The sequence below is a fragment of the Coptis chinensis genome, chromosome 7 (assembly GCF_015680905.1).
Source record: "Coptis chinensis isolate HL-2020 chromosome 7, ASM1568090v1, whole genome shotgun sequence".
Taxonomy (NCBI): domain Eukaryota; kingdom Viridiplantae; phylum Streptophyta; class Magnoliopsida; order Ranunculales; family Ranunculaceae; genus Coptis; species Coptis chinensis.
In genome coordinates this window covers 29,816,218-29,843,952 of record NC_141462.1, presented here as the reverse complement: position 1 = coordinate 29,843,952, position 27,735 = coordinate 29,816,218, and the positions used below count along the sequence as shown (strand labels likewise).

The 27,735-nt window shown below is 39.1% G+C and overlaps 1 protein-coding gene across 1 annotated transcript; it reads left to right on the top strand.

Annotated features, from left to right (window-relative positions):
- Positions 1–241: 241 nt before the first annotated feature.
- On the top strand, positions 242–27,735 carry LOC147487050 (uncharacterized). The gene is made up of 3 exons (XM_086573923.1): positions 242–471; positions 26,991–27,382; positions 27,617–27,735. The coding sequence occupies exons 1-3, from the start codon at positions 242–244 to the stop codon at positions 27,733–27,735; spliced, it is 741 nt and encodes a 246-aa protein (XP_086430049.1).

Genomic DNA, 27,735 nt, shown 5'->3' with positions numbered 1-27,735 from the left:
GTAGTAGTGTTTGTATAGTTTGGTAATTGGTAAAGAGTAAGTATAATTAAGTTGTATATTCCTAACAACTTAAGACAAATTTCTTTTTCTTCTTTTTCTTTACCGAACAGAATTTGTTTATGTTTTCTTTTCTTTTTTGGTTTAAAGGAATAACAAAGTGTGGTTGTATTTCAGAATATGGCAACACCACCGATTACACCTGTTGTTACTGTCCCTACTACTATTCCCCATTCTGTTCCTCATGGGGAAGCCTGAAAAGTTCAATGGAACTGATTTCAAGCACTGGCAACAGAAGATGCTCTTCTATCTGACCACCCTTAACTTAGCAAGGTTTCTGTGGGATAAGGCTCCTGATGTAAGCCTTACTGAAACCGACAAGGAGAAGATTTTGGCCAAGGATGCTTTGTTTCATGCTGATTTCTTGTGTAGAAAATATGTCCTTAGTGGATTGGCTCACTCATTATACAATGTGTATAGTTGTGTTCAAGACTGCTAAGGAACTTTGGGATTCGTTGGACAAGAAATACAAGAGTGAAGATGCTAGCATGAAGAAATTCATAGTTGGCAGATTTCTTGATTTCAAAATAACGGATAGTATGATCATCATAAGCCAAGTTCAAGAAATTCAAGTAATCCTCCATGATGTCATTGCTGAAGGAATAGGAGAATCTTTCCAAGTGTCTACTATGATTGAGAAATTACCACCATCTTGGAAGGATTTTAAGAACTATCTTAAGCATACATGGAAAGATATGAATCTTGAAGAACTGATTGTCCGTTTAAGGATAGAGGAAGATAACTGCCTATCTGAGAAGAAAGGCAAGGATCCCATGGTGGCCAAGGCCAATGTTATGGAAGGATCAAGTGATAAGGGAAAGAGTAAGCGCCAAGACAAAGCTTAAGGTGAAGAGAGTAGTACGCCTACTATGTTCAAGGGTAAATGCTACAACTGTGCGAAGGCTGGACATAAGACAAGTGAATGTCGCAAGCCAAAGAAGTACAAGAAGCAAAAGACTTAAGCAAATGTGACAATGGACAAGCTTTCTGATAATGTTAATGACATGATGAACCTATATGCTGTGGTTTTTGAATGTCTCATGATTGGAAATGAAAGGGAATGGTGTGTGGATACTGGTGCCATTCACCACATATGCTCCAACAAGTCGATGTTCACCACTTATCATGCTGTGGAAAAGGAAGAACAACTCTTTATAGGAAACTCTTCTACGTCCAAGGTTGAAGGCAAAGAAAAGGTGGTGATGAGGTTGACTTCTGGGAAGGAACTAACTCTGAATGAGGTGCTCTATGTGTTTGACATTCACAAGAACTTGGTTTCTGGGTCGCTACTGAGCAAGAATAGCTTTCAGTTAGTATTTTTTTCTGATAAATTTGTACTAACTAAGAATGATGTATTCATGGGAAAGGGCTATCTTCAGGATGGGCTCTTTAGGATGTCTTGTTTTACTATTGCGCCAAAGAGCGCTAATAAAGTTGAATCTTCTGTTTACTTGATTAAGTCTTCACATGTATGGCATGGTAGATTAGGACATGTTAATTATGATGCTTTGCGCAGATTAATTAATTTGGACTATATACCAAAGATAAAAATAGACCCACACCATAAATGTGAAACTTGTGTAGAATCCAAGTTGACAAGATCATCCTTTCATTCCATTGAAAGAAGTACTGAACCTCTAGACTTAATACACATAGATGTATGTGATCTTAAGTATGTGCAAACTAGAGGTGGTAAAAAGTATTTCATTACTTTTATTGACGATAGCACTAGATATAGTTATGTTTACTTGTTGAGAAGTAAAGATGAGGCAATTAAAGTGTTCAAACACTATAAAAATGAAGTTGAAAATCAACTAAGCAAAAAGATTAAGGCTATAAAGAGTGATAGAGGAGGTGAATATGAATCACCTTTTGAAGGTTTTTGTTCTGAACATGGAATCATTCATCAAACTATGGCTCCTTATTCACCTCAATCAAACGGTATTGCGGAATGCAAAAACCGAACTCTAAAAGAGATGATGAATGCTATGTTGTTAAGTTCTGGTTTACCCCGGAATTTGTGGGGGGAAGCTTTGCTTTCTGCCAATTACATTCTCAACAAGATTCCTAACAAGAAGACGCTTAAAACACCATATGAAATGTGGAAAGGTCATCAGACTTCTTACGAATTTTTAAAAGTGCGGGGGTGTCTTTGTCACACCTCGAATTTCGACAGAATTCGGAAAAAACAATATTTGTTCCAGACTTTTTGATTTTCGAGGTGTGATGCACTCTCAACTCCCAAAAACCCATAATCAGTTTAAATACGCGGATAATTAAAAACTAATAAAAATTTAAGATAAACAAAAGATCCTCTTCATTTCCCAAGAACTCACAAATATGATTAAATTACAAATCTCCTTTCAACCCTCTTTAATTATAATTACAACTAAAAATATAAAACAACATTTGTCTCAACTGAAAATCTATTACACCTTAAGGGAAAACAAAACATATCCTGAATGCGATGCTAATGCAAACCATAAGCAGCAACCAACCTTCTTCAACATTAATCCTACCAAGACTTATCAACTATGTTCATTTAATGAACACACCCGATAAGCAAACATGCAAATCGGGTCAGCATTATAAACAATGCTGGTGTGAGTAGCCCTAAAACACAAATTATACTTATACATATATATACACAATCCATAAGGCATTTAGTTCCTCCACCGAGGCGCCTTAACTTCCAACGACTAATACAACATTCTTAATTACAAAAATTAAGGAATGTAGTTCTTCCACTGAGGCGCCTTAACTTCCCACTAACCACACAACAAACTATACGCATAATAAATAAGGCATGTAGTTCCTCCATTGAGGTGCCTTAGCTTCCCAACCATAATACAAAGGCATTTAGTTCCTCCACCGAGGCGTCTTAGGTTCTAACTAAACTAAAAACCAACCAAGCATATTATATACTTACCGCATTTCCTACTCAATTACAGAGTGGGTAGTCTCTGCACAAGTAATTAGTTTGACCCACCCTTCTGCAAAATCATATACAATTATAAATTTAAAGATATATCATTAACCAACATATTACCATAATTATATTATTTAAGGCTTTCTTTGCGTGTCCCTAAAATCACGTCATATCTATGTCTTACCTAGTTTCCCTGGTTATCACAATCGCTATCTAACTCCGAACATGTACATCCACATGCCTCCCCTCACATAATGAACCACTCCGTGCGTAGTTACCCTAAGCGGGATATCGCATACCAGGTAACCCTCACACGAAAGCCATTATGTGAGTACTACCACTATTCGGCATAAAAATATCGCGATCTTGTTCTAATTTTGAGAACGGAATAATCAAGCCACTATTCGGCTACGCCAGAAGGGCCAATCAAATTACTTACGCCAGAAGGGCCATTCAGATTCACTATAATGCCACAAGAGCCAATCATATCACATACGCCTATCACAAGGGCAAATCACATGAGTTGTGGTAGCTAGGTTCCAGGATTTTCGTTACGTAATTTATTCAGGTGTCATACATTTATATCTTATAATAATTTCACTATATCACATACATGGGCAAATACATTATTGCACTAAGCCAAATATATTTAGAATTATCTCAATACATCTCATAACAACTTTCATTCTTTCACGTGCCAATATATTATTACACTAAGCCACAATCTCTTGGGAAAATATCCACAAATATTATACTACCTCATAGTAGCATCTCACATATATAATAATGGAGCGTTTATATCAATTTCTCCAAAAATATTGCATTTAATATATATATCCCAACATATCATATAATGTCACAAGTTGCTCCAAACGTATCACATAATGTTTTTATAGCGTTTTAGGAATATTACGTCTCCTAAAATTTCTATCTCGTCACGTGTGAAAAATTGCACAATATCAATGTCAAATATTTCTTAGATAATGACGACCAAATTTATACAAGCTTCCCCAACATTTTAGCATTTGATTTGTCTATACAATTTACAACATAAAACGTAGCACAATTAAACAATCAAAAATCCACAATCAAAGCCCAAAACCAAAACCCAAAAGTCTAAGCATTTAAAGACCTCATTTGGATCTATTTTAAGTTGTATGGACACCCAAAACAAACTTGAAACTGGCCCCAAAACTTTAATTGGTTCGGCCCAAAGAAAACTAATGTGGTCTGACACAAAAACAAAATAGAACTGGCCCAACCAAACAACTAAAACCGGGCCCAAAGAAACAAATGAAATGTTGTTCGTCCCAACAACTAACTAATGTTAGGCCCAAGCCCAACCAAGGTACCAGGTCGTCTCCCTCACTTCTTCTTCCTCAACAGTAGCCTCCACCACCGGATTGACCACCACCAATTTTTCTCCTCCGCCCAAGCCCAACCAAGGTACCAGGTAACAATCTCATAAGAGTTTCGACAGTCCTACAATCTAACCAGTTTTAACTACTATCGAGAAGAATAATAACTGAAGAGAATGAGTAGAAAATGAACGACAACACTGTACTACAGTAAAGTTAAAGTTATCCCCATGTATTGACGTGAAATGAAAACTAAACTACTCACCTTAATCAAAAGCTCCACGAATCCCTCCTATTCCAAATCGTCATGCTCCAACGCTCTAAAATCAAACTTTTATCTCCGCCTCCATTTTTTTATTTTATTTTAATCCAAAAACTCTATTCTATGGAAAAATGTATATATACCAGGGTTTGAAACTGATAAGAGCCCAAAACTGTAGTTTTAACCCCTTAACAATAATACTTTTAGACCAATTATGCGAGTAATAAATAAGAGTTAATGCTAATAACGGGCTTTTATATATTTCAGGCATTAAAGTCAATTATGTACATAAATGTGCCACTTTGGCGATATAAAGGAGCAAGGATTGGTTGCTAAGAAGTTCTGGGATTAAAGGCCAAGATGGGCAGAAACAGCACACAAAAGTCAGTAGAACTTCCGAAGAACGTATCTTTGGACTCAGGCCTTGAAATTGGGTGTACCTTATGTCAAAACGACCGGCTCGGAAAGAGCTTTCCAATGGTTCAAACCTTGACCCAATCAGAAGAGCAAAAGTGGACAAAAGCCTATTGAAGTCAAAGCTAGCTGAAAAGGGCCCTGTGGACTTAAGAAATTGGACTTTGGGCTCGATTTTCTGGCCCAAAACATTGACCCTCAGCCCATGCACGAAAATGTGGATTTGGTCTCCTCCATTTCCACACACAAGACTTAGCTCTTAAGAATCAATTAGGTTAGGATAGAAGGTAACCATTAAAGCTTAGTTATAGATCTAGTTTTTCATTTAATTAATTAGTTGTTATTCTTGTTTTAATTTCAGTATTGAATGATTGTTATTTAGTTGTTAGATCAATAAAATATTTAGTTCTTGATAATCTAATTTCGTTTTTCATTAATTATTAGTTTCAATTCTTAGATTTACTTATTTGTCATTATTAGTTTAAATCAATTATTGCATGAGTAGTTTCCATTTGAGTTTAAATAAGCAAAGTTCCAATCTTTTTATGATGTCTAGTTAAAATTCATATGGAAATGATAGTTTGATGAATCAAGGCTAAACCTCCATTAGAGGGGTTTGATGAAACCTTGATGAAAACTTGATTGTGTAGTGTAGAATCGTTGTATGAGTCTATTCCACTCTAGAAGGTCGTTGATTCGCCATGAGAATGGGTGGACTTTTTCACATGCTAGTTATGAATTGGTAGAGATGCCATGTATAATTAGGGATTAGAACGACCAATTATTACCGTAAGAACGTAAGAATTGGATTACAACAATCTATGCTAGTTCTTAAGTTGGATTCAAAGTGGATTCAATTCCCTCCTAATTCTTATTCTAGATTCAAACTTTAGTATTCCGTAGCATTTCGTAGTTGAATCATTATAATTCCAGTATCTTGTTAGTATAAATTGCATCGTAGTATAATTCGTAAAACTCTCATTGACTTTGGTAGGATTGATAGTCGTAGGAAACTTGAATGCTAAAGAACTAGGAGTGGAACGAATCTTCTATTCCAACTCTACTTCAATAGTATCGAGAGTAGAAATCTTTGATAAATAGTATACGATAAAGTTTTAGTTTTACTTACGTTTGAATTTCATCAATTTATTCGTGAGGAAATATCATTTTTACGGTTATCAAATGGCGTCGTTGCCATCTTAGTTCCCTTTAGTATTGTTTTCCTTAGAATTGTTAGTTTTCCAAAGTCCCATAGCCCACCCACCTTTGTTTGATTCTCATTGTGGTTGTCCATTTCACCACTGAAAATTTTCCTCGAAGAATTACATGGAGTGCGACCCGCGCCCTGGGCAAGCTAAATTGGAGCACCACCCGCGCCCAAGCGCCTGGAACTCCACTTTTTGGCTGAGCGCGACCCGCGCCTTGCCAAGGCAAAACACGAAGCTGCCCACGCTGCTGGACCTTGAGAGGTTTTCCCGAGCGCAACCCGCTCTACCAAGGCTAACCCGAGCGACCAGCAAAAATGCTTGGAACTCCAAATTTGACTCGCGCGTGACTGCACCTTACTTAGGCCTATTCTGAGCGCGACCTGCGCCCTCTGCTGAATCTGCCCGATTTCCAAAGGTTTGTTTCAAATTCCATTTCTTCATAGTTTTCAGTGTTTTAACTTGTTATACACACTGAGCACGCGTAAACAAGACGCTATTCATAAGCGAAGCAAGGAGGCATTCAGGTACTCTTTTCTTCCACACCTCGCATCTCCTGTTAGACGTTCATACTAACATATCAAGATTATTTGGAGTGTTGTTGTATTTTGTTAAGATTGGCTTAGCCTTGCATGAAATTAAGGTCAGGCCGAAGAAAAATGCCTAACGATATCAACCGGCAACGTCAACAAACACGCCTTTCTAGTATATCATTCACTACACCTCTAGCTAATATACCACACACACCACCTGAAGAAAGAGAGACTCCTCTCTCTGACTTTTACAAAGCCTTGAACGATAGTCCTAAATATTGTATCATTCTATCAGACCCAGTGGGGGATTTCTGAATCCCCCCAAATATATTTAATTTGTTACCCGTTTTTCATGGGTTAGACCATGAAAAGCCTTATCAACACATCCATAGGATTGACCAAGTCCTTACTACATTCCACCATCCTACAGTTGGTGCTGAAGAAATTAAACTGAGGGTATTTCCCTTCACTTTAGCCGATAAGGCAGCGTCTTGGTTAACTGCCCAAAGCTAAGCCAAATTCATCAGACTTCGTGGGCTTGTTCTTGTTCAACTATTTATGGAACATTTTTACCCACCACTGAAGACCAATGAAATGCTTTCCAAGATTCATTTCTTTCGACAGAATCCTCATGAATCATTTTCAGAGGCTTGGAATTGTTTCACCGATCTACTTATAGAGTGTCCACACCATAACCTCGTTAAAGACACACTAGTTCGTGACTTTTTGAAGGGACTATTACACCACCACAAGGAGGTGCTTGACATAATGAATGGGGGTAGTTTCCTAAGTAAGGGAGCCTCAGAGGCTTATAAATTTTTAGAAGATCAAACTAAGTGTAATAATAACTGGGGATGTAGTGACGATTTCTCCCGTTCCGGTAGTTCTTCTACAACAGTTAAAGCCGTCGGTATGTTTGAGATGAAACCCGATCCGGAACTTAAAAATTTAATTGAATCTCTAACTAAAAAGGTAGAGGCTATTTCTGTTCAACAAACGGCTATCCCCATCATGAATGTCAACTCCAATCCATGTAATTTCTGTTTGAGTCCAGAGCATCCCGCCTCCTATTGTCCTCTCGCCTATGAACAACAACAGTCATAACAAGATAATGTTTGCTCGATTAATAGTTTTCCTATTCCTAACGCCCCTTGGAGACAACATCCTAACTTCAGTTGGAGAAATAATCAACAAGTAACACCTCCAGGGTTTAATAATCAAAATGTTAGGCCTGCAAACAATTATAACCAAGGCCCACCACGACAAGGTCAAGGACAAGGTAAGGGTAATTATAATTATAGCAACCAAGCTCAACCACGACAAGGACAAGGTCAGGGTAATTATAATAATTATAACAATAATAATTATAATACTAATAGAGGTATCGTTCCGGTAAATAATATCTATCAAAATTCACCAATTAATAATCAACGTGACATAATTCCTGTCACACAACCTATAGTTAACACTCCTCCACAACCGGATAGTTTCGATACCTTTATGCAATCTCAACAATAGATTTTACAAGCCATCCAACTTTTCTTATAGCAGTTAGCTCAAGAGAAAGTACAACCCAAAGGTGTGTTTCTAGGTCAAGCGATAGCTAATCCTAAAATAACAAACACATCATTTGAGGTAAATGGTAATACTAGTATGGAAAATGAAAACGTAGGTAAGCTAAATGCCATCACCACTCTCCGTTTTGGGAGAGTGGTTGATAACAAAGTAACTATGCCTATAGTTACCCCACCGTTGTCCCTACACCGGAGAATGAACTAGATACCGTAATAGAAACTGAAGAGCCTATCCCTGTAGAGGTACCAGTTAAACCACAACCTAAGAAACATAAAGCAAAGGTTAGACATCCAGTTGATCCATATGCTAAATATAGAGAGAAACCACCGTTTCCCCAGAAATTAGCTATGTTAAACAAGGGATACAAACTTCGCCGAGATTAGGAAAGTTTTAAAAATCTAACGATAAACTTACCTTTTCTGGACGCAATTAAAAAATTACCTCACCATACTAAGTTTCTCAAAGAGTTGTGCACTAAAAGGCGTAAGACAAATATTCCTAAAGACGCCTTTTTAACTTAACAGTTTCCAACATTAACGGAATACAATGGAATCGTTAAGTACAAAGACCCTGGTCGTCTTACTGTACAATGACCACTTTACTAGACCTGGGGGCGAGTGTTAACTTACTCCCGTATTATCTATACAAACAAATAGGTCTACAAAAGATGCAACCTATTAAAATGACGTTGCAATTAGCGGATCGATCTATTAAGTACCCTAAGGGTGTGGTTGAAAACGTGCTTGTTAAGGTCTAGGATTTCTACTACCCTGCTGATTTTGTTATGCTCGATACAGAAGTCGATAAACGACTTTGTTTAGATCATCTTAGGGCGCCCCTTCTTGGCGACTGCCAACGTGCTTATAAACTGCCGCGATGGTTCGATGTCCTTGTCTTTTGGCCATCTTTCAGTTGAGGTAAATGTTTTTAAAATGATAAAATAGTTACCAGATTCGTCTATAGATGGAGAGGTTAGCATGATCGAGAGCTTAGCTCAAGATTACTTTAATAACACGTTTCCAGAAAACCATATGCATAAATTCCTTTCTTTTGGAAGTTCAGATTTTGTCGATGACTCCTACGTAGAAGAAGTCAACACCATCTTCGAGTCTACACAAATCGTAGACCCTTCGGTTGCTCCATATACAGAGTTTGAAGACCTGTTGCCTAAGCAAGTATTCATTACTCAAGATGAGGACCCTCCAGAAGTATTTATCGATATTCCTTCCACCCGGTGCTTAAACCTCTTCCTCCTGAGTTAAAGTATATTCAACTTGATCCGGATGGTAGTCATCCGGTAATTATATCTTCTCTGTTATCTAAGGAGGAAGAGACACAGTTGATCAAGGTGATTAGGGAACATCATTCTGCGATTGGTTGGTCCCTAGCCGACATTAAGGGAATTGACCCTAATGTATGCACTCATCGTATCCATTTAGAGGATAACGCAAAGTCTTCTCGCGAACCTCAGCGTCGCTTGAACCCTGCCATGAAAGAGGTGGTCAGGGAAGAGGTCTTACGGTTACTCGATGTGGGTATCATATACCCAATCTTTGATAGCGAATGGGTAAGTCCCATTCATGTAGTTCCAAAGAAATCAGGGATTACCATGGTACGTAATGCCAAGGGTGAATATGTTACCAAGCATGGTCCTATGAAATGGAGGATCTGTATTGATTACAAACGTTTAAATGCCATGACACGAAAGGATCATTTTCCTTTACCCTTTATAGATCAGATGTTTGAACGTCTAGCTGGTCATACTTTTTATTGTTTTTTGGATGGCTACTCTGGCTATTCCCAAATTATTATTGATATTAATGACCAAGAAAAGACTACTTTCACATGTCTTTTTGGAACATACGCCTATAAACGAATGCCTTTTGACCTTTCTAATACTCCTGGTACCTTCCAGCAGTGTATACTTCATATAATTAGTGACATGGTAGAACGTTTCATGGAAGTGTTCATGGATGATTTTTCTATCTATGGAGACTCTTTCACTAAATGCATGTCTAACCTGTCTAAAGTTTTGACACGATATGAAGAGAAGAGTCTCGTTTTAAATTGGGAAAAATGTCACTTCATGGTGAAAAAATGCATAGTACTACGTCACATCGTATCTAGTGATGGCATCAAAGTAGATAAGGCCAAACTAGATAAGATATCGACTCTACCTATACCACGGACTGTCCGTGATATTAGAGCTTTTCTAGGCCATGCAGGTTTTTATAGGCGCTTTATCAAAGATTTTTCGAAAATAGCTAAGCCGTTAATTAATCTGCTTTTAAAGGATGCCATTTTTTATTTTAATTTTAACTGTAAACAGGCTTTTGAAACTTTAAAAGCTGCCTTAACTTCTGCACCCATTATACAGCCTCCCGATTGGTCTAAACCTTTCGAACTCATGTGTGATACTAGTGATTATGCAGTTGGTGCTGTCTTGGGACAGAAACTAGATAATAAATCCATTGTTATTTATTATGCTAGTAAAACTCTAAACGATGCTCAAAGGAATTATTCAACTACCGGAAAAAAAATTCTTAACTGTCGTTTATGCTTTAGATAAGTTTCGTCCTTATTTGGTTGGTTCTAAGACTCTAGTTTACACGGACCATGCAGCCCTTAGGTACCTTCTCACAAAGAAGGATACTAAGCAGAGATTAATCCGATGGATTCTTCTCCTGAAAGAATTCACATTAGAAATAAAGGACAAACGAGGGGTCGAAAATGTAGTTGCCGAGCACTTATCTAGACTTACAAACGACGATGATAGTGATTCTGACCCCATACTGGACTCTTTTCCTGATGAGCATCTGTATGCTATTTTTTCTGCACCATGGTATGCTGACATTGTGAATTATTTAGCGTCTGATGTTATTCCTTATGATTGGTCAAGAAATAAACGTAAGAAGTGTTGGAGTTATCCCTCACATGAGGAGAGAAAACAGAGCTGGAGAGAAACGGGCTTAATTCGGCTTTGAAATGTCGAGCCGCCAGGCCAGATGAAGGATTTGACTTCGAGTTCCAGTTCGATGACTAGGGCGACCAGCTCATAGAGGGCGACCAGCTTCGATCTCGATACATTGGCTTCAAGGCCAGTCTAATTTTCGTGGGCTTTGCTACAAGATTCCCTTGAGAAATTTGGTTTTTTGGAGATAAAACCAAAAACCAAAGAAGTCAGAAGACTAAGAACCAGACCAAAACAAAGAGAGAGAAACCCAATCTTGAAAGCTATCAAGATTGAGAGATAACCTTTACAGAGATACAACCCTGTAAAGAGATAAGAGTGATCTAGTAAGGTGAGAGACCGAAAAGGAGAGATTGTAATCTTCCTTCCCACTTTAATAAGAACTGGCTCTTGTGGAAGTAGGCATCATTGGCCGAACCACGGTAAATCTTTGTTTTGTGGTTTGCTTTTACTGCTTTACATTATTATCTGTTGTTAATAGTTGTTTAGCGAGTTGGGCATGTTAGTATAGGTAGTTTGTGATATTTGAGATTTATCTGGAGTTGAAGTGTGTTCATACAAGTTATCTGTGTAGTGGGGGAACCGATTGGTATTGGTATAAACCCCAACAAGTGGTATCAGAGCCTTGGTTAGAATAGCCTAGGGTGTTATCCAAATCTTGGTCAGAAGGTGTTTGACGAAATTCCTGAGAGAAGATTTGAGGTTAAATAACTTGTAGAGATGGACCATTCCGTGAACACTCGCATGATAAATTTGAATAGGAAGAACTACACCATCTGGAAAGCCAAGATGGAAGACTTGCTATACTGCAAGGACTTGGCACTTCCCATTGAGAATTAGGGAGTAAAACCAGAAAAGACTGATGAGGCTGAGTGGAAAAAGCTTGACAGAAAAGCGATTGGATACATTCGACAGTAGATTGACGATAGTGTCTTTCACCATGTGTCCCAAGAGACTACAACATTCAGTTTGTGGAAGAAACTCGAAGACCTATATGAGAGGAAGTCGGGTGGAAACAAAGTGCTAATTGTTAAGAAGTTTGCGAACAACGGTACCAAGATGGTTCTTCAATGTCCGAGCATCTTAATGAAGTACGTAATATCATCAATCGATGCATTTGATGAAGATCAATTTGGGAGACGAAGTTGAGGCTTTGTTCCTATTAGGCTCTCTACCCGAAAAGTTGGGAGACATTAGCGCTTCTCTACATGGAGCGCCCAAGGATGGAATTGTTACCATGGAGATGGCTACCATGTCTCTGTTGAATGAGGAGACTAGAAGGAGTGCAAGGAGCAGCTCCTCTCACTCGAGGTCCTTTTTCACGAGAAACGGGGAGAGGTCGAAATAGAAAACCATCTCGCTCTAGAGGTGATGACGTATAAATCTAGGGGTGAAGCTAGAACTCCTAAGGCGCAGAGGCAATGTTACTATTGTGCCACCAAAGGCCACTTCAGATATATGAGTCGCGAGAAATCGAAGAGGGATGAGAAGAATAACCGTGGTACATGAAGACATGGTGCGGAGGAACGGAAACATAGCAGAGATACTACCCGCACTAGTCGGCGACCTAGTGGGAATTGTGTCGATTGTGGTGTGTGTCTTTGTCTTAGTACCTCATGTCGATACTGAGTGGGTGATAGATACAGAGCATCCTATCACGCCACACCGCGACAGGATTCTTCACTACCTACAACTGTGGTGAATATGGTGAAGTAAGGATGGGTAACAGTGGAGTCTCGAAGATTATAGGCATTGGAGATGTTCATGTAGAAACCAATGTCGGCTACACCTTGACACTCAAGGATGTAAGACATGTCCCTGACATACGGTTAAGCCTAATTTCGGCTGGGAAATTAGATGACGATGGCTTTGTAAACTCGTTTGGTAACGGGGTATGGAAACCGAAAGCGAGGTTCCATTGTAGCAGCCGTGAGGAAAGAAAACTTGCTCTCTTTACAAAACACGGGCTAGTTTGTGTAAAGCGTAAGCGAATCGCGCGTAAGAAGAAGCTTCATCCGAATCGTGGCACAAGAGACCGCGGTCACATGGGCATAAAAGGGATGGAAGTTCTTGCTAAGCAAAAGGCCATGCCGACATTAAAGGTACAAATTTAAATACATGCACTCATCGTTTGGTAGGAAAGCAACACGGGGTGTCTTTCCAAAGATTCCGTCTCACGTAAAGGACAATCGTCCTTGAAGCTAGTGCACACACTTATGTGGTCCCATGAGAGTAAAGTCCCACCAGGGAGCTTTTGTACTTCTTGACATTCATTGATGATGCGTCAAGAAAAATATGGGCCTATAGTCTGAAGACCAAGGATGAAGTACTTGGCGTGTTTGAGAAATTCCACAGCATGGTGGAAAGAGAGACTGGAAAGTTGTTGAAGTGTATTCGCCGGATAATGGGGGTGAGTACATAGGGCCATTTGAAGAGTATTGCCGAGTCATGGGATTCGTCATGAGCGGACCGCTCCCAAGACACCGCAATGTAATGGAATAGCGAGAGAATGAATCGCACCATTGTAGAGAGGATGAGATGCATGCTATCTCACTCTAAGCTACCTAGAAGCTACCGGGTAGAAGCAATGCGTACAAATGTGCATGTGATCAACCTCATCACCGAAGAAAGCCTCCTCGAATAGTGATTATCCGAGAGTATGGTCAGGCAGAGATGTTGATTATGGATACTTGAGGGTATTTGGGTGCGTGGCATTTGTGCATATTCCGGATGAGAGATCCAAGCTTGATGACAAAGCCAAGCGGTGGCATTTTTCTGGGTTATGGAGATGAAAAGTTTGGTTACAAACTCTATGATCCGATTAACAAGAAGGTAATCCGAAGTCGAGATGTTGGTTCTTAGAAGACCAAACCATAGCAGACTTTGAGGAGGGTGAGAAGCTACAAACTTTCACCAATGATCTTGTTGATTCGTAACCGGTTCCTACCGTGGAACGTCGCGAAGGCATTGAGAATGCAGAGAACCATGAGTTTGAAGCTCATGATGAAAACCTATTGCTCATGATGGGATAGAACCTATTGGTATAGAAGATGCAGATGAGATGCATGAACCACCACCAGAGCAAGCAGAAGTGCATCCTCCTGAGGCACCAACAGATGGGGCAAGGAGGTCTGACAGAGAGAGACTAGCTTCAACCAGGTATCCACCACATACGTACGTTCTACTATCGGATGGTGGAGAACCTATGTACTATCAAGAGGCACTTGAAGGTACAGACAAAGAAAAGTGGTTGAAGGCCATGCATGACGAGATGGATTCTTTGCATAAGAATCACACTTATGAGTTAGTTGAGAAACCCACAGGGAGAAAAGTTCTCAAGAATAAGTGGATATACAAAGTCAAGCATGAGGAGAACAATCCTCACCCAAGGCACAAAGCTCGCCTTGTTGTGAAGGGATTCGGTCAAAGGAAAGGAATTGACTTTGATGAGATTTTCTCTCCTGTAGTGAAGATGAGTTCTATCCGGGTGGTATTGGGTATGGCCGCAAGTATGAACCTAGAGGTTGAGCAGCTAGATGTTAAGACAGATTTTTCTTCATGGAGACCTTGAAGAAGATGTCTACATGGACCAACCGCAGGGTTTTGAGGTCAAAAGCAAGGAGCACCTAGTATGCAAGCCGATAAAGAGCTTGTATGGGTTGAAGCAAGCACCGAGACAAATGGTACATAAAGTTTGACTCATTTATGGCGAAGCAAGGATACAAGAAGTCCGCTTCCCATCATTGTCGTTTGTTCGAGATTTCCGGATGGAGATTTCATTGTGCTATTATCGTATGTGGATGATATGTTGATAGTTGGCCCAAACATCAACAAGATATCCAAGTCTGAAAGAAAGACTTGAGTAAGTCCTTTGAGATGAAGGATTTGGGTCAAGCAAAGCAGATACTTGGGATGCGGATCACTCGTGACAGAAAGAGTGGAAAGTTGTGGCTTTCTCAAGAAAGCTACATTGAGAAGGTGTTGAAGAGATTCAACATGGATCAAGCAAAGCCAGTCAGTTGTCCGCTTGGTGGCTAGTTCCGCATGACCAAAGAGATGTGTCCTAAGGGTGAGCATGAGCAGAGTCAGATGGAAAAGATTCCTTATGCATCCGCAGTGGGCAGTTTGATGTATGCCATGGTGTGTACTAGACCGGATATTGCTTTCGCCGTTGGGGTGGTAAGCAGATTTCTGTCAAATCCGGGTAAAGAGCATTGGGAAGGTGTTAAGTGGATATTGAGATATCTCAAAGGCACTTCCAAATCGTGTTTGTGTTTTGGTGGAAGTAAGCCCTTACTTGAAGGCTACACTGATGCAGACATGGCAGGTGATGTTGACTCGATGAAGTCCACCTCCGGTTATCCGGGTTACTTTTTGCGGGGAGCGGTTTCTTGGCAATCTAAGTTGCAAAAGTGTGTTGCCCTCTCCACTACGAGTTTGAGTACATTGCAGCCACCGAAAGTGTTGCAAAAGAGTTGCTATGGATGAAGAGGTTCTTCGAACTAACTAGGGCTAAAGCGTAAAACAGTTTTGTAGTTCTATATATGATCGGAGCCATCCACTTGAGCAAGAATCCGAAGTTTTCATTCTAGATCCAAGCACATACACGTCGCGTTATCATTGGATTAGAGAAGTACTCAAAGACAAGCATTTGTGTATCGAGAAGATCCATACCGATAAGAACGGGTCGGATATGATGACCAAAGTCTTACCGAAGGTAAGTTTGATGTTTGTTGTGCTATTGCGGAATGGCGACACTCCTCCCTCTGATTTTTGGCAATTGCATGGAGGTATCCCCCTCACCGCTCGGGAGGGGGATTGTTGTTGAGTTATCCCTCACATGAGGAGAGAAAACAGAGCTGGACAGAAACGGGCGAATTCGGCATTGAAATGTCGAGGCGTGCCCTGGCTTCGCCAGATGGGCGCGACTTCGCTCGAGTTCCAAAGAGACTAGGGCGACCCACGCCATAGAGGCGACCAGCTCCGATCTCGAAGACATTGAGGCCTCCAGGTCTAATTTTCGTGGGCTTTGCTACAGTACCCGCGAAATTTGGTTTTTTGGAGATAAAACCAAAAACCAAAGAAGTCAGAAGACTAAGAACCAGACCAAAACAAAGAGAGAGAAACCCAATCTTGAAAGCTATCAAGATTGAGAGATAACCTTTACAGAGATACAACCCTGTAAAGAGATAAGAGTGATCTAGTAAGGTGAGAGACTGAAAGGAGAGATTGTAATCTTCCTTCCCACTTTAATAAGAACTGGCTCTTGTGGAAGTAGGCATCATTGGCCGAACCACGGTAAATCTTTGTTTTGTGGTTTGCTTTTACTGCTTTACATTATTATCTGTTGTTAATAGTTGTTTAGCGAGTTGGGCATGTTAGTATAGGTAGTTTGTGATATTTGAGATTTATCTGGAGTTGAAGTGTGTTCATACAAGTTATCTGTGTAGTGGGGGAACCGATTGGTATTGGTATAAACCCCAACAAGAAGTTCTTGGCCAGAGTTAAGCTATACTACTGGGATGAGCCCTACCTTTTCAAGTATTGTGCGGATCAGATTATTCGTCGTTGTATTCCCCAATGGGAATATAATGAGGTTCTCTCATGACAAAGAGTGTGGTGGCCATTTTAGTGGTATGAAAACAGCTGCTAAAATTCTTCAATGTGGGTTTTATTGGCTTACTCTCTTTAAAGATGCCCAAGTGCATTGTAAGACGTGCATTCATTGCCAACAACTTGGGCGAATCACGAAACGTAATATGATTCCATTAAATTCAATCATGGTGGTAGAAATTTTTGACGTATGGGGCATTGATTTCATGGGTCTTTTTCTAGTTTCCCACGGTTCCATTTATATTCTAGTTGTCGTGGACTGCGTGTCTAAATGGATAGAGGTCATGGCTTGCCGTAACAATGACCATAAGACAGTTGTGTTTTTTGTTAAAGAGTATATTTTCTGTCGATTTGGCATTCCCAAAGCCATCATTAGTGATGGTAGAACACATTTTTGTAACAGAGTTGTTGCATCTCTCATGAAAAAGTATGGAGTTACACATAAGGTAGCAACTCCATATCATCCACAAACTAGCGGACAAGTAGAAGTTTCTAATAGGGAAATCAAAAAGATATTAGAAACAACTATAAATCCTGATAGGAAAGACTGGTCAAAGCATCTATCTGATGCCTTATGGGCATATAGGATTGCTTTCAAAACTCCTATTGGTATGTCTCCCTTTAGACTTGTATTTGGGAAACCTTGTCATTTGCCCATTGAGTTGGAGCACCGCGCTATGTGGGCTATAAAAAGCCTTAACTTCAATTTTGATGAGGCGGGTGTCAAGCGCAAGTTGCAATTGAATGAGCTTGAAGAAATCCGTAGCGATTCTTATGATCTCGCGAAGGATTATAAAGTTAACTTGAAACGTGTTCATGATAAGCAAATCTTGCGCAAGGAGTTTGTAGGTCAAAAGGTCTTACTTTACAACTCCCGTCTACATATTTTTCCAGGGAAATTAAAAACTCGTTGGTGTGGTCCTTTTCTGGTTACTGAAGTCACCCCTCACGGGGCAATCACCTTGGTAAATCCCAAGGACAACAATACCTTTCAAGTCAATGGCCAACGGTTGAAACATTTCCACGAGCTTTTGTCCCCTGATGTAAAGGAAGTCCTTTTACAGGACCCTATCTATGCGGAGTGACCTTTTCGTTGGTGTACTTTCTTTCATTTCCATATATTGGTAAGTGCACCATTCAGGTAATCGGGCCCTCCCTATGGAGTGTGTGGCTATAAGTATCAGATCCTAAGTCCACGTTAAACATAATTCACATTTTCCACTCTTGCATATTTTCTCAGATTTTGAGTCATGTTCCTCTATGGTGTGAATTATGCAATTATTATTTTCTTGTTTTTCTTATATTAAATATTTTTCATAAAAAAAATGTTAAAATCATAAAAATAGTAAGTTAGGAAGTCTCGGGAATCTGACTTTAAAAGACCCACTTTTAAAAACAAATTTTCAAACTCTGTTGTCTAAAATTTGTTTGGGGGTGGGATGTTCGTTTCCGTCCTGGATTGTTCAACTTTCCAGTTGTGTTGTTTAGGCCATTTAATTGTATTCCGATTCGGGTTGACATTATCTATGAAATTAGAGTTCATTCGTTCACATACTTACATCATGCATGCACTTTGAGACATTTTTCATCTTCTTATATATCATCCACGGTCGGAATAGAGTGTTTTATAGTTCATTGGATTGGAAATTCTCTCCTGATCATTTCCATATCTCATTCGCAAAAATCAGATCGATAACGAAGCGGAAATTTTAGTTTGAAGTTGAGCTAAAAATCGAATTTTTTTGGAATTCGAATTGGGCTTGGGCCCAAGCCCACAGAACAACCCAAGAACGCATCGCATTCTTTTTCCTTACCTTCACCACTGCCATTAACATCTTTTCAACCTAGAACCAAAAAAAAAAAACAAACAAACAAAAAAAAAAAAACAAAAAAGCAAAAACCTAACTTAACCCTCGCCCAAATTCATTCCCAAACCATATATTCTTCTCCAAATCATTCCCCCAACAATTTCCACTACCAAAACCACCAAAAATAAAAAATAAAAAAAATAAAAAAAAATGAACTACCGCGCCATCCACGCGCCACCACCATCGTTTTTTTTTGTAAGGTTGTTTCAACTTGTTCCTACACCTCCTATAAACCCCCAAATCATTCTAAAATATCAATGGCTTAATGACGTCAGATTTTGCCGGAGGTCGTGTTTACTGCCGACCGCTTCGCACCGTTTTATGGTGACGAGATGGTTAGGAGAGATTGGAGTGGCTTGTGGTACGCAACAGACAATTTTTACCATGAAGATTTGGTCCGACAGTTTTATAGGACGAGGGAGTTGGATGGAAATAGGATTTTTGTTAAGGTGGCTGGGAGGAGGAGAGAAGTATCTACTGGGTTGTTGGCTGAGATTTTAGGCATTCCGCCTAGATGCCATCTCGATGCCACATTACAGGATTCCCAATTTACTAGGGTCGAGCCATTGATGAACGCGACTATTTTGGAAGGGAACTACAATGCAAGCTCGCATTGTGTTCACCAGTCGTCTCTCAGAACCAACCAGCTGGCTGTAGCTCAGTGGATTGGTAGGAATGTCATAAGGAAGGAGAAAGTCAGCAACATTGGTCTGAACTGCCTTCACATTCTATGGATACTCCAGGAGTAGAAGTATGAGTTCTGTATTTTAGAGTTTTTGAGTAACATGATTAGGGGAGTTGGGAAGAGTATTGTACCTCTCCCTGTTTTGATAACGAAGATCATGATGACCTTGAGAGCGACTTCGACGTCTAATAGGATTTGGCTGAAAGAGCACCGAAATCCTCATATTTATACGGAGTGTATCCAAAGAGTTTGGAGGTTGTCTGAAGAGAGGGTAGTTGAAGAGGATGAGGAAGACACGACATGTTTTGATGCCGATGCCTTAGAGAGGTGTAGGTCGGATGCAGAACGCATGGCTGTGATTCATCGTGGCATGCGTTCTCTCAATAATATTTGTAAAGACCTCCGAACTCGGTAGGCTACCATGCATCATAACTTCGAGACTCGTGCCCAGCGCGAGGATGAGCGGTGGGAACAGATGAGGGCCGAGATGGAAGCTCAGCGCAAGTTCCGAGATGATATGCTTGCACGCTTTCCACCCTAGGGGGGGTGCTTCTTCTGAGGAGCAGTCTGTGAGGCACGAGCGTCATCACCACAGGACGGATGGCTCTGGCCCATCAGGAGCTCAGGAGCCATCACCTTCCCATGTCCCTTCCACTACCAACAGCGAGTGGTTTAGGAATATTATGAGTTGATGTTGTTTTGTATTTTCTTTTTATTTAGTTCGGATGTTAATTTATGAATCCGTATTTAAATTTGAATTTGGTTGTTAAATGTTGTTTGAATTTCAGTTTTAATATAATATGGTTCTTTTCAAATTGTGTATTGTTTTTATCGTTAATCCCACCTACCCGAATTGTTTGGGGGTGGTATTATTTACTCTAGCATGATTTTTGATATGATCCTCTAGTTTAGATTTTGTGTTGGAGTGAGGGTTAAGAATATTGCCGATATGGGCATGGCTATGAATAGATATTGTGGTAGGATGAAATCTCGATAAGTTAGGCAGTTTCTATCCTAAATTCAACCTAACAGATATTAGGGTTGTTTTAGAATCAAGAATATGAGTTGTTTCCGTTTTCAGTTTTGGAAATTTTTTTGTTTCCAACAATTGCCTTAAAGCTTTTTGGCAACTTCCCGATTCATTTTAGCAACTTAAAACCTATAAAAACTTCATTCATTCTACACTCACAACCCACACTACACCTCACTTCCATCTCTCACCTTTCACTCCCATGTTTCCCATTTTTCTTCACCATTTTAGCAACTCAGCAGCTCGGAGCATGCCCACGCCCTAGTGGAACGCTACCTGCGCCCTAGGCACTGCCATCCAGAATTCCATCAGAGCGCAACCCGTGCCCTACTAAGCCTAGAGCTGAGCGCGACCCACGCCCACAACAATGGAATTCCAGTTTTCATCCTGAGCGCGACCCGCGCCTATCACAGGCAAAAAGTGAGTGCCATCTCGCCCAAGTGCCTGGAACTCGAAAATCACCAAGGCACACCCCGCGCCCAGAACCCCATGGCCAAGAAAAATTCCAATTTTTTGTGGGTTGTTTAGGATCGTTGCAGCTATTCTAGAGAGTAGTTTTGTGATGACTTCTCCTATAGTAATACCGGAGCAGTCTTTTGAACACTTGTTAGGGAGTGAGTCTTATGGACATTGGTTCCGTGAAAGGATCATGCAGTTCGGATGGAGGCATCTTCTGGTATATGAAGACGACTCGTATTCACCTAAGCTTACTGGATTTTTTTACAATAATGTTAAGTTCTATTGTAACCAGGATGGAGAACAAGAATTCTCCGTCACAGTTGATGACACACCCCTAGAATTCAATAAGTATGTGGTAGCATTAGTTTCGAGAATACCAATACCTGATCTTATTCACATGTGGGGATATATGAACGATAATGTATATCTCTATGACTATACATATTTCCATGAGTATTATGAGGAAAGGGTATTTCATATAATGGACCAAGGGCATTACAACATAGCCCTTGGTAGCCTGTCCCTAAATGTAGGCACCACTATGTTATTCATCCTGATGAATATTTTAGGGGATTGGCAGTTTACCTCTACAAATAGTATCGCTGGTGACGTTTTCCTTGCTTTAGCTGAGGGACATTGTCAATATGACATTCCCCTATTAGTGGCTAGTCTTAAGAGAGCCCAAAGCATGCGATAAGTATCTTCTTATGCCTATTTTGATTTGCCGTATCATGCTCAGTTGTCTACCTGAATTATGTACCCAGTTCACGGATTGGAAAAATTGTTGAAGTCATGAGACCCACCAATTAGGTGGTTCGCTCATTTCGAGTAATGACTTAGCCGGGATGGCAGGTGCAACCTCATTTGGTTGCTCCTTACACCCCATCAGACATAGTAACACTAGACAGGTTAGCACAAGTTGACGACACACGACGGTGGGCTTGGCAAGTTATCATGGCATGATAGGATGCGAAGTAACCTCCTCTCTTTGGAGAGGGAAATGAGGAAAATGCTTAAATGGGAGTTAAGGTTAGTTTTTATTTCAGTTAGTGTCTACTTATGCCCCAAGCAAATTATTTCTCATTAACCCCATAACGGGTGGAACTCTTATAGAGTTGCGTCATTTTTTATTTTCTATATTAGTATGTTTAACCTTGTTTTGTAGATGTTCTAGAATTTCACGCGTTTCCATAGTATTTCTCTACCCTATTTATTTAAATACTTTGAGGACAAAGCATGCTTCTTGTTTGGGGGGGGATAGAAACACGTGTAATTAAGGCATCTATTAGGATATAGATATGTATAATATGCACTTGTTTTCTAGTTAAAAAAAATTCAAAAATTTTAAAAATATAAATAAAAAGTATGTTATACACTTAGGAATATTGGTATTGTTTTCTTTCTCTATGCTCTCAATAATCTAGAAGTCTCACGTAGCTTTTGCATTAGAATAGTTTTTAGAAACTTAGGCTAATATGTAGGTACTAATCTTTGCATCTATCTATAAATATGTTACATGAGTGTCTATGATTATTGGTAGTAAGTTTCTGAAACCTAGGCTAGAGTACTAATTCTACAAATCCTGTGAGAATATAGCCTAAAGCCTTATATGAGTGAACATTTAAGAAATGACAGAAGAGAGAAGTAAAATCCGGATAGAGAAATCACACGTCCACTTGCTTGATTACTATACCATATCCTAAGCGAGAATTTAGGCCCTCTTTGGATCGATATAGCCAGAAATTCAAATATATGAATTATTTTCCGCTAGTCGCCCCTCTGAGCCTTTCTTTAGCCATTCATAAACCACAAATCCTTTACCCTGTTACAAAACAAAACAAAATTAAAAAAAAAAAAAAAAAAAAAAAAAAAAAAAAACAAAACCTACCCAATTCTTTGAATAAGTCTGAGAATAGAGATGAAGAATAGAAAAGAGAAGAACCTTTGAAATCAAGAATTTGTTAGTCGCTTTTCAGATGAGAAAAGTAAGTTTCCATCCAAATAAAAAATATAAAAAAATATAAAAAAAATAAAAGAAAATAAAGAGTTAGAACTCTAAAAATAGAATCAAGGAGTCAAAAGCCAAAGAAAAAGAAAAAAATGGCTAAGGATGGAAACAAAGTGTAGAAGCAAAATTAAAGAACAAGGGTTTCTCTAGTTGCATAATATGAAGCATTTATTATCTCAGACTTGTCCTTTTTGAATATCCATTTCCTTCCTTCTTAAACCATCTCCTAATCCCCGCAACACCTAATAAAGACATCTAGCTCAATTAGGAATATGTTAGTGTAATAATAAGTGGCAGATGTGTTTGATCGACTCCGGCTGTCATATAATTTGTAAGGTAAAGTGTGCCCACTGCACACTGGAGTAGCGAAACTTGAGCGGAAAAATCAGAGTGGTTTTTGTCTTGACATTTATGTGAGGACCTATTTAAGGACGTTATTCCAAGTTTTCATAAACGGACCTGCTAGTTCATCTCATAGTATTACTCATTGTATATATGTTTATTCATAGATGATTGATTGTTATGCATATATTAGCTTAGGTTTCGACTTGATTATTCTGTATTCATTGCTAGTGAGATGTATAGATAATTGAGACATAGATAAGGAAACAATAGTTTTATTTCTGAGTCATTGTAGTAAAGATGAAGTTTGTGAGTACCTTCACTGGAAAACTCTCACGAGGCTATAACTCATCCACTAGGGAATTCCTAGTGGTTTAAGGCCTTGTTGCATATGGTCAATGCAATCGCACTCGGTGAAACAAGATTAGTTAGAACTCCATTTTTGGTCACTTATTCTAATTTCTCATATTTTCTTGAGAACAAGTAAAATGCTATTTGGGGGTGGTTTGATAAGAGCCCAAAACTGTAGTTTTAACCCCTTAACAATAATACTTTTAGACCAATTATGCGAGTAATAAATAAGAGTTAATGCTAATTATGTGCTTTTATGTATTTCAGGCATTAAAGTCAATTATGTGCAGAAATGTGCCACTTTGGTGATATAAAGGAGCAAGGGTTGGTTGCTAAGAAGTTCTGGGATTAAAGGCCAAGATGGGCAGAAACAGCACACAAAAGTCAGTAGAACTTCCGAAGACCGTATCTTTGGACTCAGGCCTCAGAATTGGGTGTACCTTATGTCAAAACGACCTGCTTAGAAAGAGCTTTCCAATGGTCCAAGCCTTCACCCAATCAAAGGAGCAAAAGTGGACGAGAAGCCTGTTAAAGTCAAAGCCAGCTGAAAAGGGCCCTGTGGACTTAAGAAATTGGACTTTGGGCTCGATTTTCCAGCCCAAAACATGGACCCTCAGCCCATGCACGAAAATGTGGATCTGGTCTCCTCCATTTACACACACAAGACTTAGCTCTTAAGAATCAATTAGGTTAGGATAGAAGGTAGCCATTAAAGCTTAGTTCTAGATCTAGTTTTTCATTTAATTAATTAGTTGTTATTCTTGTTTTAATTTCAGTATTGAATGATTGTTATTTAGTTGTTAGATCAATAAAATATTTAGTTCTTGATAATCTAATTTCGTTTTCCATTAATTATTAGTTTCAATTCTTAGATTTACTTATTTGTTATTATTAGTTTAAATCAATTATTGCATGAGTAGTTTCCATTTGAGTTTAAATAAGCAAAGTTCCAATCTTTTTATGATGTCTAGTTTTAATTCATATGGAAATGATAGTTTGATGAATCAAGGCTAAACCTCCATTAGAGGGGCTTGATGAAACCTTGATGAAAACTTGATTGTGTAGTGTAGAATCGTTGTATGAGTCTATTCCACTCTAGAAGGTCGTTGATTCGCTATGAGAATGGGTGGACTTCCTCACATGCTAGTTATGAATTGGTAGAGATGTCATGTATAATTAGGGATTAGAACAACCAATTCTTACCGTAAGAATGTAAGAATTGGATTACAACAATCTATGCTAGTTCTTAAGTTGGATTCAAGGTGGATTCAATTCCCCCCTAATTCTTATTCTAGATTCAAACTTTAGTATTCCATAGCATTTCGTAGTTGAATCATTATAATCCCAGTATCTTGTTAGTATAAATTGCATCGTAGTATAATTCGTAAAACTCTCAATGACTTTGGTAGGATTGATAGTCGTAGGAAACTTGAATGCTAAAGAACTAGGAGTGGAACGAATCTTCTATTCCAACTCTACTTCAATAGTATCGAGAGTAGAAATCTTTGATAAATAGTATACGATAAAGTTTTAGTTTTACTTCTATTTGATATTCATTATTTATTCGGAGTAGAATTATATCAAAGTCCACAAGTGGATATGTTTTTACACTTGGAGGTGCAGCTGTTTCTTGGAAATCCTCAAAACAAACGTGCATAGCGAGGTCCACTATGGAATCAGAATTCATTGCAATGGATAAGGTTGGAGAAGAAGCAGAGTGGCTTCAAAATTTCTGAAAGGATATTCCAAACTGGGCTAAACCTGTGCCAACAGTATGTATACATTGTGACAGCCAATCTGCTATTGGTAGAGCACAGAGTATCATGTATAACGGGAAGTCTCGACACATACGTCATAGGCATAACACCGTTAGATAATTGCTCTCAAATGGAGTTATCTTAATCGACTATGTAAGGTCAAAAGATAACATTGTGGATCCTCTTACAAAAGGTTTAATAAGAGAACTAGTGGAAAGATTATCAAGGGGAATGGAATTAAAGCCTTTGAGATAATCAACCAAGAGTCCTCATAATGGAAAAACCAACCTAGTTGACTGGAGATCCCAAGATCTAGGTTCAATGGGCCAACTAAATTATGTTTGTGACTCCGTTAGCACTGGAGAGTAATATTATATTCTAACCCATTCCTATATAAGACAGTGTATATCTGCCACGAGAACCAGGATAAGTCAAGCTTTTAATGATTTACTATATCTTGAAAAGTTATGTTATCCAAATGGAGTATTGCAGGATACTCTTTATAGAAATCACCTATGTTAGTGCGAAGTGGGGCCGCTTCTATGAGAATTTTAAAAGCAAATGTCTTAAAAGCACTATCTGAAACCAAGAAGTGTTCAAGGCCAAAATGAGCACAAACGTGAGAACCAACAGTATTTGAGAAGGTATTGCGTGAAGATGATTGTCTAGGTTTATACAAACGGCTGATAGTTCAAGGACGTTAATTGAAGTCTACTGATCATCCAATTAAATCCGATCGTCTTTCACTAAGGCAAATTCAAGGCCTCCCATGCTACTTGACCTAATGCGGTATCTTTTCATTTTTAAAAGAACAAGAAATTCGTTGTTTATGATAGAAGAAGCCAAATTTTCATTCATGTGGGGTATTGTTAGAAAAATGAATTTGTACAAATCCATTGAGATATGAATGAGTAATTTGTCTCCCAAGTTACCCCACTTGAGATGAAATGGGTTTCTCTTAAAACAGTACGTAAAGTGAGAAAAACCTTTTCAAAAGGATACACTAGTTCCAAATAGTGCATTATGCCAAAAAGGTGTGACCTTTCAAAATGTGCACTGGTTCGAAATAGTGCATCATGCCAAAAAGGTGTGACCTTTCGAAATAGGCACTGGTTCGAAACAATGTTTTATGCCGAAATGGTGTGTCTTTTCAAAACATGTGACTTTTCAAAAAGTTGCTTACTTTTTCCCAAGAGTCACTGTGTTGTTTCGAAGAGGCACCACTCACCTATAAATAGTGGATGAATTTGGAGAGAAAGACACACCATATCACACAGAGTTCTGATCTTTCTCTTCTCCCCCTATTCTTAGTCAAATACTATGTTGTGTTCGTTGATTCTATATAATTGAAGTGCTAGTTTTTTATAGAAGGAAATTCGTTCTATCTTGGGAGACAGTTTCCCATCAACCTCCAAGCACCGTGAGAGGGAAAATCTATCTTAAGGACATAGTGTATCTACACTAGGCTCGGATTTAACTAAGAAGTACAAGACACATACAAGACAAAAGGTTTGTATAGTTTGGTAATTGGTAAAGAGTAAATATAATTAAGTTGTTTATTCCTAACACATAGAACTTGCCAGACCAGAGGTAATATACAGATTGAGCTTGCATCTACAGAACATGTCAAAATAAAGTTTGAAAAACAGGACGAGTACAACCATGTGAAGGAGAATGGGCCATGGGTCATTCAAGGCTACATATTCTCAGTCAAAGAATGGAGGAAACATGATACTTTGGATGATTTCAAGTTTGACATGGTTAGTTTCTGGGTTCAGATTTGGGGGTTTCCCAAAGATAGGATTAATAGGATGAATGTGACGAAAATTGGTGGAACACTCGGTAAGGTGGAAAAAACAGATCTAACTTGCTTAATTGAGTTTAGAGCCCCAGTTGCAAGAGTTAGAGTGGCACTGGATATCAAAGAATGCCTTGTCAAGGATGTCAAGACCAAGCTGGAGTCAGGTATGGTATTCATGGTGACGTTTAAATATGAAAAACTTGATATTTTATGTTACTTTTGTGGCGTCATCGAACATGACCATTACAGCTGTAAAATCCGTGATAAGTTTATAATTGGATTACTTAAGTGTGGAGGCTCGCCCAAAGACATCAAACCAAACTACACTTTTATCATCAAGGCTACGAAATTCTTTAACGGAGTCGCAAGTACTAGTCCTCAGTCTATTACCTTCTCAGGTACACCCCAAAGATTGAGATTTGATGAGATTCCGGTGGATAGAAGAGCAGTGGTTGACCAGGCTGGAAGGACTCCCTATAGGGGAAGACCGGACAGGTGGCATATAGGGACCCACTGA